Genomic DNA, 1,502 nt, shown 5'->3' on the forward strand with positions numbered 1-1,502 from the left:
CCCCAGAGATGTCCCCACGATTGTCCCCCGTGTCCCCTGGTGCTGCCTCCACCCCCCCCGGGGGTGGCAGCAGCCCCCACAGCCCATCCCTGGTGCAGGGGGATGCCGGCGGGCGGGGGGCTGCTCTGCGGGGCCAGCGGCCTGGCCCTGCTCCTGGCCGCCACCGCCACCCACTTCTGGCTGCAGCGCCGGGCGCCCGGTGGCACCGCCAACCTCGGGCTGTGGCGAACCTGCCTCGGGGGGCACTGCCGCCCCCACCCCGGCACTCCGGGTAGGCACCGGGTGAGATGAGCTGTGCCCAGCCTCTGTGGGGTGGGGATGGGGGGGGAGCACTGCTGTGCTGAGCTGTGCCTGGTCTCTGTGGGGTGTGTGGGGTCACTGCTGCACTGAGCTGTGCCCAGCCTCTGTGGGGTGGGGAATGGGGGGAGTTCTGCTGCACTGAGCTGTGCCTGGCTTCTGTGGGGTGGGGTTGGGAGGGGTCACTGCTGCATTGAGCTGTGCCCGGCCTCTGCAGGCAAGGTGTGGGGGCTGTGTTCTGGGTGTGTACTTGCTTGGTGTCCTGTGTCCCCAACACCTGTGTGTGTCCCCCACCAGCCTTATGGGAGGCCACACGGGTGCTGATGCTGCTCTCAGTGCTCACTGCCACCGCCGGCCTCGCTCTGGGGCTCTCCATCGTGGCCAGTGCTGCCCGGCGGGCGCGTGCCCGCATGGCTGGTGTCACCCTGCTCCTGGCTGGTACGTGGGGATGGGATGGGGGGGCGGGGCTGGGGCACACGGAGCTCAGGGACTGTCCCCAGGGGAGTCACTGCTGCATTGAGCTGTGCCCAGTCTCTGCAGGCTGAGCTGTGCCCAGTCTCTGCAGGCTGAGCTGTGCCTAGCCTCTGCCTGCCTGGCTGGGGGCTCGCAGGCTGGGCTGGCCCGTGCTGCCGACCCATCCCCTCTGCCCGCAGGTCTGCTGGCACTGCTGGGGCTGGGGGTGTACACGGCTGGCACGCTGAGCCTCCTGGGGCCAGCCCGTACCGCCTGGCGCTTCTCCTGGTCCTACATCCTGGGCTGGGTCGCCGTCGTCCTCATCGGCTCAGCAGGTAGCAGCACCCGCAGGGCCTGGTCACTGCTGTGCTGAGCTGTGCCCGGTCTCTGCAGGGCTGAGCTGGGGCCAGCCACGTGCCGAGAGCACCCACAGATGGGGGGCAGCAGGGAAGGCTCCCCCACACCCACACTGAGCCGTCCCCGTGCCCCACGGGCTCCTCTCTCCCCCAGGGCTTTTCCACCTCTGTGCCGCTGCCAAGGACCCGTCTCCAGAGAGCTCTGAAGTGGCGGGTGCCTGAGGGGCCCCAGCCGCCTCGGGGGGGGTCCCCGCTCCCGCCCTCACCCTCCTCCCCGCAGGAGTCGGGTGGGTGCACCCTGGGATGCAGGTCACTGCTGTGCTGAGTTGTGTCCAGTCACTGCTGTGCTGAGTTGTCCCTGGTCTCTGCAGGGCTGAGCTCCCCCTGCTCTCCCAC

The 1,502-nt window shown here is 69.9% G+C and overlaps 1 protein-coding gene across 1 annotated transcript; it reads left to right on the forward strand.

The window, feature by feature from the left end:
• The first annotated feature begins 102 nt into the window (after positions 1–102).
• Positions 103–1,328, forward strand: LOC104831375 (lens fiber membrane intrinsic protein-like). Its single transcript, XM_010566923.1, has 4 exons — positions 103–271; positions 595–735; positions 951–1,085; positions 1,261–1,328. The coding sequence occupies exons 1-4, from the start codon at positions 103–105 to the stop codon at positions 1,326–1,328; spliced, it is 513 nt and encodes a 170-aa protein (XP_010565225.1).
• Positions 1,329–1,502: the final 174 nt, after the last annotated feature.

The sequence above is a fragment of the Haliaeetus leucocephalus genome, unplaced genomic scaffold, assembly GCF_000737465.1.
Source record: "Haliaeetus leucocephalus isolate CR32 unplaced genomic scaffold, Haliaeetus_leucocephalus-4.0 Scaffold219, whole genome shotgun sequence".
NCBI classification, from domain to species: Eukaryota; Metazoa; Chordata; class Aves; order Accipitriformes; family Accipitridae; genus Haliaeetus; species Haliaeetus leucocephalus.

Excerpts from the sequence above, each read along its gene's own strand:
- LOC104831375 (XM_010566923.1), top strand. The coding sequence starts at position 103 with ATGCCGGCGGGCGGGGGGCTGCTCTGCGGGGCCAGCGGCCTGGCCCTG. Across the intron at positions 272-594 it reads CCCCCACCCCGGCACTCCGG|CCTTATGGGAGGCCACACGG; the intron begins GTAGGCACCGGG and ends GTCCCCCACCAG. Across the intron at positions 736-950 it reads TGTCACCCTGCTCCTGGCTG|GTCTGCTGGCACTGCTGGGG; the intron begins GTACGTGGGGAT and ends CTCTGCCCGCAG.